The 12,807-nt window shown below is 41.3% G+C and overlaps 1 protein-coding gene across 1 annotated transcript in view; it reads left to right on the forward strand.

Annotated features, from left to right (window-relative positions):
• The first annotated feature begins 1,846 nt into the window (after positions 1 to 1,846).
• Positions 1,847 to 12,807, forward strand: part of MMP20 (matrix metallopeptidase 20) — a 28,934-nt gene continuing 17,973 nt past the window's right edge. The window contains exons 1-2 of the mRNA XM_020811851.3: positions 1,847 to 5,725; positions 7,294 to 7,538. Of these exons, the coding sequence (XP_020667510.3) occupies positions 5,600 to 5,725; positions 7,294 to 7,538 (371 nt within the window). The 5' untranslated portion in view covers positions 1,847 to 5,599. The remainder of the gene's footprint in view (positions 5,726 to 7,293; positions 7,539 to 12,807) is intronic.

Genomic DNA, 12,807 nt, shown 5'->3' on the forward strand with positions numbered 1-12,807 from the left:
TGCTTCTAGGATATCACATGACTATGATTAAAGCTTTGGTTTGGGGACACACAGACATTCCAGGGTCTAATTAAAATGCCTAAAATGGGCAGCTGCAAAGGCCAACCTGTCAATTCATTTGCTTTTTTAGCCACACCACCTGAGAGGAGCTAAGAATGGATTTGCAGATGACAATGCAGAGGTTAAAACGATCACCGTCCAGGGTCCTAGTTCGGTACATGCCACTTTTATTCAGTGAACATATCATGAAACTGAAGATTCTGCCTGTAGATTTGAGACTGATCTGAATATCCTCCCCTCCGCTGCCCCCCCATCTAATGATGTAGTAGTAAATGTGGAAGTCCAGGCATTCATCATGACAGCCCACCCATTCTCAAGCAGAGTCCATAAAGACAGAGGGATTGGTCCATATCAATATATCAGAAACGGTTCTTTGGTAACTATCCTATTCAGAGTGCAAGCACAATCTCACATTTCTTTCAGGTCAAATGAATGTTGATATGGATGTCATGATTATGAGTTTCCCTTGCTGGGTGGGAGGCACTCTGGAAGTGTGTAGCTTGCCCAAGGCTACCTAGGCTGGCTCTTTTCCCAAGAGACACAGTGAGGAATCAAACTCCCATACTTTGGCTCCATAGCCTGATACCAAACTCACTGAGCTACTCAACCCACCCAATATTTTTCATAGCCATCTTTTTTGCTGTCATGCTGAAGCTTGCCTTTGGAACTGCAACAGAAGGTGTCTATCTCTGGACTAGATCAGATGGAAAGCTCTTTAATCTCTCTAGATTGAGAGCGAAGACCAAAGTCCAACTGAAATGCATGAGGGACTTCCTCTTTGCAGACGATGCAGCCATCGTTGTCCACTCTGCTGAAGACCTCCAACAACTCATGAATCATTTCAGCAAGGCCTGCCAAGACTTTGGACTAACAATCAGCCTGAAGAAAACACAAGTCATGGGCCAGGGTGTGGACTCACCTCCCTCTATTACCATCTCCACACAAGAATTGGAGGTTGTTCATGACTTTGTGTACCTTGGCTCAACCATCTCTGACACCCTCTCTCTAGATGTCGAGCTGGATAAACGCATTGGGAAAGCAGCTACCATGTTCTCTAGACTCACAAAGAGAGTATGGCTCAATAAGAAACTGACAACACATACCAAGATCCAGGTCTATAGAGCCTGTGTCCTGAGCACACTCCTGTACTGCAGTGAGTCCTGGACACTTTGTGCCCGGCAGGAGAGGAAGCTGAACACCTTCCATATGCGTTGCCTCCGACGGATTTTTGGTATCACCTGGTAGGAAAAAGTTCCAAATAGAGTAGTCCTAGAACGAGCTAGAATTTTCAGCATGCATACATTACTGAAACAGCGACGTCTACGCTGGCTTGGGCACGTTGTGAGAATGGCTGATGGTTGGATTCCAAAGGATCTCCTATATGGAGAATTAGTGCAGGGAAATCGCCCCAGAGGGAGACCACAGCTGCGATACAAGGATATCTGCAAGTGGGATCTGAAGGCCTTAGGAATAGACCTCAACAGATGGGAAACTCTGACATCTGATCGTTCAGCCTGGAGGCAGGCGGTACATCACGGCCTCTCCCAATTTGAAGAGACCCTTGTCCAGCAGGCCGAGGCAAAGAGGAAGTCACAAAGGAAGCAAAACCAGGGAGGTGGACAGGGGACAGATTGGATTTGTCTTCAGTGTGGAAGAGATTGTAACTCTCGAATTGGCCTCCTCAGCCACACTAGACGGTGTTCCAAGTCCTCCATACAGAGCACGCTACCATAGTCTTTCGAGACTGAAGGATGCCTACGTACAGGTATGGCTTGTAACATCATGCTGTTCTGGGAAAATCCATTTCTATCCCAACTTTTGTGAGGGTTGCACTTAAGCTCAGAGAAAATATAGAAGAAGTCTGTAGAGGATGGTAGATGGAGAAAAATAATTTTCTACGCACACAGCTGAATATTCCACCACATTCTGGTAAACATGGCAAACCCTACCCACCCACTCCCCAATCTGGCAACTCAGATACCCCAAAAGCCAAGCACAAGGACCTCATTTCTGAGTCCAACTTGAAGGCTTCATTTTTAAGCAGTTGGAACACCTCATAAATGTGGTACCAAACAGTCATGTTCTCACCTTTATTTCCACCTTGGAAGTAGAAGGAGGAGGTAGCAATTTTCCCCACCCTTCTACTGGGTTCTGGCGTCCCACCCAGAAATGTCTAAAATATAGTTTCATCCAACATAATTGGAAATATTTCAGAGAAAAGGCAGCTTCGCCTAGAGAAAAGGCTGATTCATATGCCCAAGTACCATATAATTTAGTAGACAGATACATTGGAACAACACTGATACCCTGCCAATACATCCAGTATACACCTTTTTCTCTGATTTTGCATATTGACCCAATGCAGGCTATAATTGCATAGTTGTTAATGAAGACTTTTCAGAATACAAGTTGGCAAATGCAGGATAATTAAGACTAAAAGGAGTTTGTCTTCGGACACAAGCATTCACCCCAGTACAAGGGTTATTTGAGCACTATTGAATAAATGAAAGGAGATAAATTGGAATGTCTGCCTAAAGACAGGTGTAGGAACAATGACACATAAATGACTCATTTACAAAAGAATAGCCATGTTAGTCTGTTCCAGCAAAACAACAAAGAATTCGGGCACTCTAAAGCTAGGTTTATTCTACCTTGGCATTTCATGGATATTCTAGCATGACCTTTCTACTTCTTGAGATATATGATTGCTTCACTCAGAGAGGCAGTCATTCATCTTATAAATTATCTCTTTTGTGATTAGGAAACAGCTTTCAAGTGAATATCATAGGCATATGATTCCACCTAACAAAGATGGATCCATTGTGAGGCTGCCATATTTGAAGAAAGTCATGCTCATGAGTCATCTGTAGATCCATCCAGATTCTTTCCCAGCCTCCATTGTTATGCATAACTTGTAACAATATGAAAAGATTTTACATGGGCAGTTCATTTAACCAAGCCCTGAATAAATATCATACTTGTCCTTTCCTCCCATTGATTATGAACAGATTATTAACAAAAAGAGCTCTCAAAGAGTCACCCCAAGGCTGATAGGTCAATATGTGGACAGATAATCTCATTCTGATGTGACAGTCCCAGTGTTCTTCCATTCAAGCTGCTCATAATTACTAAATGAATTTAATTGAAATGGGTATAATCCAGATTTACTCATAAATAGTAGGCGAATCGAAATGGATGGCCGACATCCAATTGTGTAATTGTACTAGTCTGAAGTTCTAGTGGACTGGTTTTGCATTATACACAGCAGGTGAGTCTGATGGACAATCAACTGCACAATTGATTGCAAAACTGTACACACAGTCGGAGAACTGGTTGGACAGTCAATTATAGTTGCAGATTCAACTGCAGAATCAGTTGCAGAACTGGTTGTGTCACCAGTTGAACAATCAGTTGGGACAACCATTTATGGAACCCACTGTGCACCTGCTTGCATAGGTGGTAGCATGTGGGGAGAAAACAAAAAAAAATGTACTGCCACTTTCCCAACTTGGGAAAACCAGTAGAATTCTACTAGTGTCTTGTTCTCCTCCAGTAATATTATATTGCATTTAGACTCATCTATCTTAAAGTGGGAATGCGAGTCTTGCAACCTTTGATGCTCAGCAAGAAACAAAGGAAGGAGGAGGAATCCATATTTTCTTCTGCAAAAAGATTTTTCTACACCAGGAAAGTTTTGTGGTCTTTTTTTCTGGAAGAACCACCAAGCCAAACTGGATAAGATTATGACAATTCCTGCGCAGAGTGGCATTTTTCCTGTGTAGGATTTATCTGGAAAGAAGAGAATGCCGAGTAAACTTATTGCAGTTCCTGTCCAGCATTCCACACTTCCCTGCACACAGCAACTGATAAAAACAAAAGATGAAAGAAGAGGAACAGACCAGGGACAGGAAGCCACAAAATCTTACTGGTGTATTGGAGCATCTTGGCGGAGAGTCTCAGCAAGGTGAGATTTGAAAATCATAGAGAACTTCCCCCCCCCCCAAGTTATCATCATATACTGTACTTAGTCCTAAACTAATCACAACTTCCTTTGATGTTAGTGGATTGGTTCTTAACCACTGCTAAATCTTAATCCCACCCAATGTTCTCCCTGATCATCTTCTCACCAGGCATTCACTGGGACTCAGATGTGAAGCCAGGCCATCATATGATCACTGCTACATTACTGTTTTAAAAGTGGAAGGATATTGAATTTTATGCAAAAAGGGGAAGCATTCTTATGTTAGTGAAGGTGTGCCATATAGTAAATTGGAAGGAGAAATAGTTTTATGAAAACTGTTATATCAGTAACATAATCTAGTAATTAAAGCAAATAATAGGTGAATTCTAACTCTGGAAATAACCCCCATTTGTCAGATTTTTTTCTTGGATGTCTGATGAACTGTATCTAGACAAATTATTTCCAGATTAAATACAAATTCTGCTTTTTCAGCCTCCACAGTTAAAATATCTTATTTCATGCATGTTACCTGGAGTGAAACCTTCATTGTAGATCTTAATTGCCATGGGGGTTGCAAAATGGCTGGAATTTTATTTTGCCTCAGCCAGTGAGACCATTTCAGTACTTCAGATTCAGAAACTATAAAATGCTGTAGTGAATTCTCAAACATGAGAAGGACTCTCGGACCAAAATCTGAGATTCTAGCATCTAAATATTTGAAATAAACTAACGAAATTGAAGGATGCAAGATCCAACAAGCTGAGCAAGATTATTGCAATTCAAACACATTACATCAAACATGTGAAATGCAGTTTAAAAATATAAATTTGGCCCTGAATCTGTTCAAATTTTGATGCACAATATTGAAACCTTTTATAGAAACTGAAAATGAAGTTCACACAATTTACGTCCTATTAGCATTGTTGTCTTGCGTTAGCATCCTTTTCTAAAGTAGCCCCTAAAGACAAGGGTCACAATCCAAAAGAGAGTGCAATATTCCATCCATCCCTCTATCCATCCATTCATTTTATTCACCATACTTTTATACTGCTTTTTATGTCCATCAAATCCCAATACAGCTAATAACATGACAATGCTCAAAACCAGAAGATACAAAAAAGGTGATAAGACAGTAAAGCAGTAACAAAATGGCCAAATGCTTTATTAATATCAATATTTAAAAATCCCATTGCTTAATGTTCTCTTCCACTCAAAGATCTATAACATATAGAGTGAGGAAGTTTTACTTTTTTGGACTATAACTTCCCAAAGCCCAGCATACCTAGTGCAATCCAAAATGTAACTTTTAGTAACTCTGGGTAAGCTATTCTACAAGTGGAACTTCACTGAAATTCTACAGCATTTCTTCCTTGCTGGAGATATTTTTATAAGTTAGGTAGAATCCACCTTTTCCTCTATCTAAGTACTGGTGTGTTACCCCTTCATCAAGACCTGGAGCTGTGTAATTACCTTCTGAGACATGAGTCACCTTGTTTCTTAGCTCCCAAACTAGCTTTCCTCTATAAAAGATGTAAAGGGTCCTTCTGGCTGCTCTTTCCAAGCTGCTCTTGGGAAGAAATGGAGCATCTTCCTTTGTTTTGTCCACCTGTACTTCTGGTGCTTTCTCTGAAGTACTCAGCTTCAGCCCCTGCTCTTTTTGCATTGCCTCATACATCCAACTGGAGAGACCTCTATCTTGCTCAGGTTGGTGATGGTTTGAATACTTCAATGGGATATGCTGTATTGCAATTCTACGTGGACTTGCTTAGAAGGGAGCACTAATGACTTCAACAAGACCAAGTCTCCAGCTGAAAGGTGACTAGAATTAGGCTGCAGCATTGAGGAGACAACTTGGAAACAGTACTTTCTTGGTCTTATTAGAGCTTACCTTTAATCGAAGGGTGTTTCCTATGGGGCATTCTAAAGCTTAAATCAAAATTCAGCAATGCAGTTAAGTAATTTTAGACTCCAGATGTCATGGACTCCAGGTGGGTCCTTTATATTGTAATATATATTATTATTGCGAAAGCCAGAATCCTGTGGAGGATTTACACCAGACTAGGTATAACTGCATAAATCATGGCAGTTTTTTGTCCCTAGCAAATTAGTTGTTGCCACATTCTTGATCACACTTGATACACGACCTGGAATGCATACAGAAACTTATTAATTAGGGGCAATTTGCTGCTGCAGTTTATGCTATTACACTTACACTGGTGTAAATCCTCAACTGAATTTTGCTCACTAACTTCAATGATTGGTAAGCTGGGCCTGTGGTGTTTATGGACCTTTCACAGTGAGGATCTAAACTGTTGTTCTGCTGTCCCGGTCAGATGGCAACCTTGCCAATATTGGTATGGAACTAGTTAAGGAAGTAGGGGAAAGTGTGCTACTGTATCCTACGGGCTTCAGAAAAGTTTGTAGTAGAGAGGGAACCAGTATGAGTGGGAACAATTGGCATAAAAGGGAAAGTGCACAGAAGAAAGAATAAATGCGCTATGGCGGAATAACATTACAAGAAGTGTTTTATGGCAGGCACTGAACTCTCTTTCTTATGAAGGAACAGGCAGGCACAGAGAAGTCTTCCAAAGTTTCAAGATGGAGCATTTGTTCTCCTTGAACTAAGGGGGTTTGCCCTAACATTATCCGTGTGTTTTTTCCTATCATCTCCAGGATGTTCCCCTTATCTCGCTTTGTTCAGTAGTTTTTCCCCTTGACTGCCCACTCCTTTTACTCTTGAAAGCATGATTTATCTTCTCGTAGCAGTTTGTACTAGGCAAGGAGCTTGATCCTTCCCTTTAGCAGTTCATACCCACAAACAGCCTCCATTCAGAAGCCTTCAATCTGCAGTCAATTCACCCCCTTTTTTTAAAAAAAAGGGCTTCAGGAGAGGAATTTTGCCAAGGGATTCCCAACCTTGGGCCCCCAGGTGTTCTTGGACTGTAACTCCCAGAAGCTTTCGCCAGCACAGCTAGTGGTAAAGGCTTCAGGGATTTGCAGTCCAAGAACATCTGGGGACCCAAGGTTGGGAACCACTAAGGTAGCAGAAAAATGGATTTTGTGGATTTCTCTGGTCATGGAAACAGATCTGAAACTCATCCTATTGTGACCGTCAGTCTGTTGACAATCAGTAGTCCCTGTCTAGTCATTTACAAGGACTTCCATAATCAGGTTAGAAGTTTCGGGAAGCAACTGCCAGAAAAAGTTGGGTTTTGCTGGTGCGCTTCTCAAAATACACCACCTGGTTTCCTTACACCCCTCTCTGCTTTCAGGAATACCTTGACAAGTATTACACGTCGAAAGGAGGCCCCCAGATTGGAGAAATGACAAGTGGCGGTAATTCCATGATAAAGAAGGTTCAACAAATGCAAGCCTTCTTTGGCTTGCCTGTCACTGGGAAACTGGACTTTAGCACCATGGATGTAATAAGAAGACCTCGGTGTGGCGTCCCTGATGTGGCAAACTATCGCCTTTTCCCGGGAGAACCTAAATGGAAAAAAAGTACATTGACATACAGGTGACAAGTTAATATTGATATTTAATTTTGATTAAACATGTTTAGATAGTTCAGATATTGAAATAATATTTACAATTTACTTTTAAATTTGGCCTTTTTATATTTTTTCCTTTTCAATAATTAACATTAAAACATTTATAATTCCCTAACGTTATCTCTTTTCTGCATTTTAGATTTCTTTTATTTTGCTACAGATTTTAGTCTCACTACGTTTTCCCTGACAGCCAAATGATATGGGGCCCTAACTGTGTTGTTCTACTTTTGAGTGGTGAGGGTTTTTTTTTTCCAGATCATAAATTTCCTGTGCCAGGGGCCTAATCCAGATGATTGTGTGGGAGGGTGCAGGAGAGAAGTTTAAAGCTTTGCTTCTCAAAGCGGTCTTCGTTTAGATCAGACAAGAGTGGGGGCCTGCGGCTACAGTCCACAGTACAGAAAAGAGAAAAGAAACCTATTTTCATTTACCAGTGACACAATGTTCAGGGATGGTCTGAGTTTGCAAACAGCAATTGTTATTGACAAAATTTCAAATATTTTGGTCTCCTTCAGAGTAGGTCTGTTCACACATTTAGACATGAGCCAATGAGGGCCATGTCCACAGGCATTAAATATTTGTTTATTTGTTTGTTTGTTTGTTTGTTTAACTTTTATACCACCCAGCTCATGCTGGGCGGTTAACAATCAAATGAAAACAAATACAGTAATATGATGATGAAAATAAACAATAAACAATAGAGGGTACAGTAATAAAATCAAATAAGTCAAAACATTGTAAGACAAACAGACCAAGAGCATTGAACCGTAATTGGACAGCCAGCTGCATTCATTATTACCTCCTAGAATTCAGAGGGCTCACTGTAGAACCCCTAGAAGATTATATTAACAGTGTGACTAGTCGAGAGCTTAGATATGTTATGTTTAGGATTACAACTCCCATTGCCAGTATGGATAAAACTAAGTGAGAGATTCTGAGGCATGTCCCCCAAATAAAGGGTTGCAAGCTGGAGAGTTGTATTATGGCCAACAGCAACCTTTAATCCAGGGGGTGTCTCAGTTAGTCACTTTGGGGCAATGCACTCTCTGCCCTTACAACTCCGCCAGTGAGCCAATTCTGACTACAGCACTTAATACCCAAGTCTATCCCACATCTGCATGTTGCAGGTCTTTCCTAATAATTTAGATGACAGCAACTTCCTTCTGACATCAGTTTGCTTCCCTAGAAAGATGCTTGCCCAACTGTACTATGGATTGGAAGGAGGGTAAGTGTGTACACAATGCAAGTTGAGTTCCTGGACAAATAAAAGCTACAATGCCATTGTCTCTCCCTGAACCAGGAAGTATCTACAGTGAGAAGATGGGTTACCAAAGGTCTCCTTTCTGCCATGTTTGCCCACAGGTATTCTTAGAAAACTGACCACTGAGTAATTAAAGGTGAGGTCCTTCCTAACAGAAAATCTATATTTTGAGCTTCCGAATGCAGAAAGTGTTTCTTCTTCACACAGTCTTTCATCTCCAGCTGAGGATATAAACCATGGCTTACAAGGAAATCCTTCACATTTTCGTCCTAGTGAGTTCGTGTCAGAGGAACAAGGAAGCTATGCTGCAGCTCTTGAGTTAGTAAACAAAGTTCCAATTTACCAGATTGCATGAAAGCTCAATTTCCTTGTATACTCCACGGGCAGACCTTCATGTCAGCCCTTATAGCCTGAGGTAGGACTGTTACTGATCAAATGGACCAGGATAATGCTCACAAACAACCCATGTTTAAATCCGTGCAAATGGGAACTGTGAAGCTCAATTTCTTAGCACCGAACTCAACCATCTGAATTGGGCCCTACAGGTGAATGGCTATTCCAAGAATGAAATCAAAAGAGCCATCAAACCAAGAAAACAACACCAAACTGAAGAAGAAAAACAGCCACCCACAAATAAAGTATTTCTGCCATATATCAAAGGGGTCACAGATCGCATGGGGAAACTTTTGAAAAAACACAACCTACAAACAGCATTCAGACCCACCACAAAAATACAACAAATGTTAGTCAACAAAGGACAAAAAGGGACCCCCTCACCACTGCAGGAGTATACCAGATACTGTGAAGTTGTGGACAGGTATATATTGGAACCACAAAATGCAGCATTCACACCAGAATCAAAGAACATGAGAGACACTGCAGACTAAAACAACCAGAAAAATCAGCAGTATCTGAACATGCCCTAAAACAAGCTGGACATGAAATTCTATTTCAAAATACTGAGGTACTGGACAACACCAGCAACTGCTATGTTAGACTGCACAGGGAAGCCATTGAAATTCATAAACATCAACAGAACTCCCAATATTGAAAAATACAGCCTGTAAAAGGTCAAGGAACTCTACCCAGCCACAAGGACCAGGGATCATTGCACAAAAAAGACCACTAAAGACACCCATCAATCACAGTAACATATAATCTCCCCCCCCTTGTCACAACAAAAACACAGTGATCACCCTATCTCCTGAAAAAAGACAAAAAGCCATTCCCACAGCTATAAATACTATCCAACAAACAGCAACAGAGCATGGACAGAGTTCCTACTCCAGTCCTCTGAAGAAACCGGCCACAGAGACTGGTGAAATGTCAGGAAGAACAACCTTCAGAACATGGCCAAAAAACCCAAAAAACCCACAACAACCATCAGATCCAGGCCGTGAAAGCCTTCGAAAACCCATGTTTAAACATCATGTGCTTTCCTTTTTCACATTTAAAGCAACTACAAGGAACAGTTGTGTATCATTTGTTCCAGATTCCAATTAACTACCAATTAGTATGATATCTAATCTCTAAAATGTGAATAATGAAACTATTGATCACTTAAACAAGCCAGCTTTATATTCCTAACCCATAGTTTGACATTCAGTTATTTCAAACAAACTATTGTTAGTGAGGATTAACACACACACACACACCACACACACACACACACACACACACATTTGGAATTGATACAAAAAGCCCTGGTTGATCTAATCTGGAAACAGAACTGCCCAAAGTCATTCTGGCAATCTCTTTGAAGAGGAGAAGAAGGGGGAGCGAGCAAGCCCTGGGCATAAAATGATGCATTCTCAAAACTATGGATCCATGTGATATTCAAATGCAGAAATGGGATACATAAAGGAAGGCCATCCATGCTTTGACCTACTTGTCTCAGTCTTAATTAAGAAACTACTTTTTCTGGTACATTTTGAGAGAGAAAAACACAATAAACTGGATAAAATTACAGAGAAACTGCACATGAACACATGTACATGCGTGCACACACCATGATGATCACTCTCAGGGAACACTGCCTATTAAATCATTTGTCTGGGATTTGAAATATTCTGGAAAATAAACAATCTTACAATCTTGTGTGGTTGTATGGCCTGACTATTGGGCACAAAAGAAATTGTACTAGGCCAGCTGCAATATTTTGTAAGTATTGTTCCGTATAAAGAAATCTTTTTTCATTTAAGTCAAGATATGTTGCATAAAGAATTATAAACTAGGTTGAGAACAGCTTAAGAAATCTGATGATGCTGCAGGCTAATGGGTAACCTACATTGTGCCTGGACTGGTGTGTAGCTGCATTAGAGAATTTTGGTGCTACTTCTGTATTGCATAGCCTGTTTGGAAGATTACCATTGCTAAGTTGTTGCTGTGTGGTATCATAAGTAGATATGAATGCATAGTATTTGGGGGTTTGAAATGAATAAAAAGACTGTGACAAAACACTAAACACTGCGGGTGTAAAATGGTTGAATTTGCAGATTTTACTTTCTTGGTCTCCCTGATCACTGCACATGATAACAGCAGCCACAAAATTAAAAGACGCCTTCTTCTTGGAAGGAAAGCGACGACAAACCTCAACAGCATCTTAAAAAGCAGAGACATCACCTTGCCAACAAAAGTCCGCATAGTCAAAGCTATGGTTTTTCCTGTAGTGATGTATGGAAGTGAGAGCTGGCCCATAAAGAAGGCTGACCGCCAAAGAATTGATGCTTTTGAATTGTGGTGCTGGAGGAAGCTCTTGAGAGTCCCCTGGGCTGCAAGGAGAACAAACCTATCCATTTTGAAGGAAATCAACCCTGAATGCTCAATTGAAGGACAGATCCTGAAGCTGAGGCTCCAGTACTGTCGCCATCTCATGAGAAGACTCCCTGGAAAAGCCCCTGATGTTGGGAAAGTGTGAAGGCAAGAGGAGAAGGGGACGACAGAGGATGAGATGCTTGGGCAGTGTCATCAAATCTACCAACATGAATTTGACCCAACTCCGGGAGGCAGTGGAAGACAGGAGGGCCTGGCGTGCTCTGGTCCATGGAGTCACAAAGAGTCATGGGGTCATGACTTTATGGCTAAACAACAAAAAAGTTCACAAGGCACAAAAGCCAGTTTGAATCAGTCCAGTTCAGCATTTTTGCTGCCAATGCAGTGTTTTTTCCTCGGCCACTGAGGGCTTCAACTTTTTTCAAACTGAAAGTATTTAAATAGACTTCTCATGTGATCAGTTTTTTTCCATTCTCCATCATTAGCGATTAGATTAGATTAGATTTCTTTGGCGGATTTTTTTGGTGGACATTTTCCCTGTTGGACCTCCTGCGAAATTATGTTACTGATTCCATTTTGTTTGGTTTACCTGGGACTCATTTGGCAGGCTGTTCCACATCTACGTAGAAACATTTTCCTCCTCAGATGTAAAGACAGTGCATTTTTTTTTCTAACATGAGCTTGCCTCAATACACGTTTGCTAAACCAGCTTGCTTTTGTCTTGTAATCGAGCAACTGCCAGATAGCAGGTCTTGGTGTGCCTATCTAGTTTCCCAAACAACTGTTTGAAAGGAGGCAATAACAATTTGTTGTAATGTATGATTTGACCCTTGCTTGGCCAGACCTGGGGATGTGGTGGCGCTGTGGGATAAACCGCAGAAGCCTGTGCTGCAGGGTCAGAAGACCAAGCAGTCGTAAGATCGAATCCACGTGACGGAGTGAGCACCCGTCGCTTGTCCCAGCTCCCGCCAACCTAGCGGTTCGAAAGCATGCAAATGCAAGTAGATCAATAGGGACCACCTCGGTGGGAAGGTAACAGCGTTCCGTGTCTAAGTCACACTGGCCATGTGACCACGAAAGATTGTCTTCGGACAAAACGCCAGCTCTATGGCTTGGAAACGGGGATGAGCACCGCCCCCTAGAGTCGAACACGACTGGATAAAAATTGTCAAGGGGAACCTTTACCTTTACCAGGCCAGCCCTAC

This window comes from Pogona vitticeps, chromosome 3 (genome assembly GCF_051106095.1).
Source record: "Pogona vitticeps strain Pit_001003342236 chromosome 3, PviZW2.1, whole genome shotgun sequence".
NCBI lineage: Eukaryota > Metazoa > Chordata > Lepidosauria > Squamata > Agamidae > Pogona > Pogona vitticeps.